Here is a 2920-nt window from a genome sequence, read left to right on the forward strand (position 1 = left end):
TTCAGTCAGTCTCAGAGAGACTTGTGACCTGCGATCGATCATGCTGCTGGGGCTGGAGATGAGTGGAGTGGCGTCTTTGTGGGAGGGATCGGCGCCGAGACCGTCTTGCTTGAAGATGAAGTCAGATGTTCCACCGCCGCGCAGCCGCTCAAGCCGGATCTGACGTCATGCCGCTCATAGCGGCTGACGTAGGAAAGTAGAGTGGAGTGTATCCGTCCGTCATTGGAGCACAGCGGGGGCCATCACAGCAGCCAATGCTTAAAGCGGCCAGGCGGCCCCAATGCTTAAAGTGGCCGGGCGCCGGGCGGCCCCAATGCTTAAAGCGGCCGCACCTTAAAGCGGCCGCATCTTAAAGCGGCCCCAGGGCCGGCGGCCCACCGGGAAATCTCCCGATATCCCGCTAGGCCAGTCCGGCCCTGTGTATTGGGTGCTGGATGTGTCCCTGGGTCACTTTCCCAATAATGTAGAAGATGTATTGGGTGCTGAATGTGTCTCTGGGTCACTTTCCCAATGATATAGAAGATGTATTGGGTGCTGGATGTGTCCCTGGGTCACTTTCCCAATAATATAGAAGATGTATTGGGTGCTGGATGTGTCCCTGGATCACTTTCCCAATAATGTAGATGCATTGGGTGCTGGATGTGTCCCTGAGTCACTTTCCCAATAATATAGAAGATGTATTGGGTGCTGGATGTGTCCCTGGGTCACTTTCCTAATAATATAGAAGATGTATTGGGTGCTGGATGTGTCCCTGGGTCACTTTCCCAATAATGTAGAAGATGTATTGGGTGCTGGATGTGTCCCTGGGTCACTTTCCCAATAATGTAGATGCATTGGGTGCTGGATGTGTCCCTGAGTCACTTTCCCAATAATGGAGAAGATGTATTGGGTGCTGGATGTGTCCCTGGGTCACTTTCCCAATAATATAGAAGATGTATTGGGTGCTGGATGTGTCCCTGGGTCACTTTCCCAATAATGTAGAAGATGTATTGGGTGCTGGATGTGTCCCTGGGTCACTTTCCCAATAATGTAGAAGATGTATTGGGTGCTGGATGTGTCCCTGGGTCACTTTCCCAATAATGTAGATGTGTTGGGTGCTGGATGTGTCCCTGAGTCACTTTCCCAATAATGTAGAAGATGTATTGGGTGCTGGATGTGTCCCTGGGTCACTTTCCCAATAATGTAGAAGATGTATTGGGTGCTGGATGTGTCCCTGAGTCACTTTCCCAATAATGTAGATGTGTTGGGTGCTGGATGTGTCCCTGAGTCACTTTCCCAATAATGTAGAAGATGTATTGGGTGCTGGATGTGTCCCTGGGTCACTTTCCCAATAATGTAGAAGATGTATTGGGTGCTGGATGTGTCCCTGAGTCACTTTCCCAATAATGTAGAAGATGTATTGGGTGCTGGATGTGTCCCTGAGTCACTTTCCCAATAATGTAGATGTGTTGGGTGCTGGATGTGTCCCTGAGTCTTATTGTACGTCTATTGTGCTGCTATCCCCCTTTCCTGTGAGGCTCCAGAAGGAAGAGAGAAGTCATGGTGTGCTGACACATGTCCAGCTCTGCCAATGTTTTCCTTTCTTCTCTCTTCTGTCTTTGATTTTGTTTTCCTTTTAGTTAGCGGGACCGTCGTCCTTCCAGCAGCAGGTGCTCCCCGCTCCTGGCATTCCTCCAGCGCCTTCCACTAGTAGTCACTTAGCAGTCAGCCCCCGGCTTGTCATTGGTGGAGGCGGGATGCTGCAGTTGGTGATTGGCTGGCTGTGTTTCCCCGAGGGGAGGAGTAGCGGGACTCGGAGCAGTACTTATTAGGAGATGCGGGAATTTGAAGTCAGATCGCTGTCCGCTGTACACAGAGTGCCAATCCAAGCTCTGACCATCATCATCTGTCACCATCATGGGCTCCATCGCTCTGGAGATATTCGGCATGTCCATCAGCATCATCGGCTGGGTCGGGGTGATCCTGACCTGTGCCCTCCCCATGTGGCAGGTGTCCGCCTTCATAGAACAGAACATCGTGGTGGCTCAGGTCATCTGGGAAGGTCTGTGGATGTCGTGTGCGGTGCAGAGTACGGGACAGATGCAATGTAAGATCTATGACTCCATCCTAGCTCTACCTAAGGAGATCCAGGCTGGCCGGGCTCTCACAGTCATGGCATCCATCGTGGGCTTGATCGGACTTCTGGTGACCGTGGTTGGAGCTCAGTGCACTGTCTGCTACCAGGGGAGCAAGGTGAAGAACCGAATATTGTTAGCTGGAGGAATCATCTACATCCTGGCCGGGCTCCTGGTCCTCATCCCTCTCTGCTGGACAGCCAACATCGTTATCCGGGAGTTCTATGATCCCCATGTGCCATCCTCCAAGAAGAGGGAGATGGGGGCTGCCCTGTACGTTGGCTGGGCATCTACCGCTCTCCTGTTCTTCGGGGGCGTGCTTCTCTGCCTCTCCTGCCCATTGAAAGGACAGTTCACCCCACCTGTCAGATACTCTGCCCCTAGGAGACCCACTTCCAATGGGGACTATGACAAAAAGAACTATGTATAAGGACAGGCAGGTCACCCTGGCTCACTGAATGCATATTGGCAGAGACCCTTCCCTTCTTGGGTGGATGCCTCCCCCAGGGTCCTCATTATGTATACTGCACATTTTCCTGGCAACTGGACTTTTTATGATATCTTGTGTATATACCCGACAATTGTATGCTTCCAGAACAACCATTCTACCCTGAAGATCTGTATGTTCCTCTATGTATACATATTAGCAGAGACCCTTCACTTGGATGTCTGCCCCAATGGAAGCCCACAGGGTCCTCATAATGTGTACTACACATTTGTAATGAAAACTGGACTTTTTCTGACATCCTGTGTATATACCCGACAATTGTATGCTTCCAGAACAACCCTTCTACCCTGAAGATCTG

The 2920-nt window shown here is 51.1% G+C and overlaps 1 protein-coding gene across 1 annotated transcript in view; it reads left to right on the forward strand.

Moving 5' to 3' along the window:
- The first annotated feature begins 1894 nt into the window (after window positions 1–1894).
- The window catches only part of CLDN5 (claudin 5), a 1538-nt gene continuing 512 nt past the window's right edge, over window positions 1895–2920 (forward strand). The window contains exon 1 of the mRNA XM_082245608.1: window positions 1895–2604. Within this exon, the coding sequence (XP_082101734.1) occupies window positions 1897–2544 (648 nt within the window). The 5' untranslated portion in view covers window positions 1895–1896 and the 3' untranslated portion in view covers window positions 2545–2604. The remainder of the gene's footprint in view (window positions 2605–2920) is intronic.

Source organism: Pelophylax lessonae (assembly GCF_965119305.1).
Source record: "Pelophylax lessonae genome assembly, chromosome: 1".
Taxonomy (NCBI): Eukaryota; Metazoa; Chordata; class Amphibia; order Anura; family Ranidae; genus Pelophylax; species Pelophylax lessonae.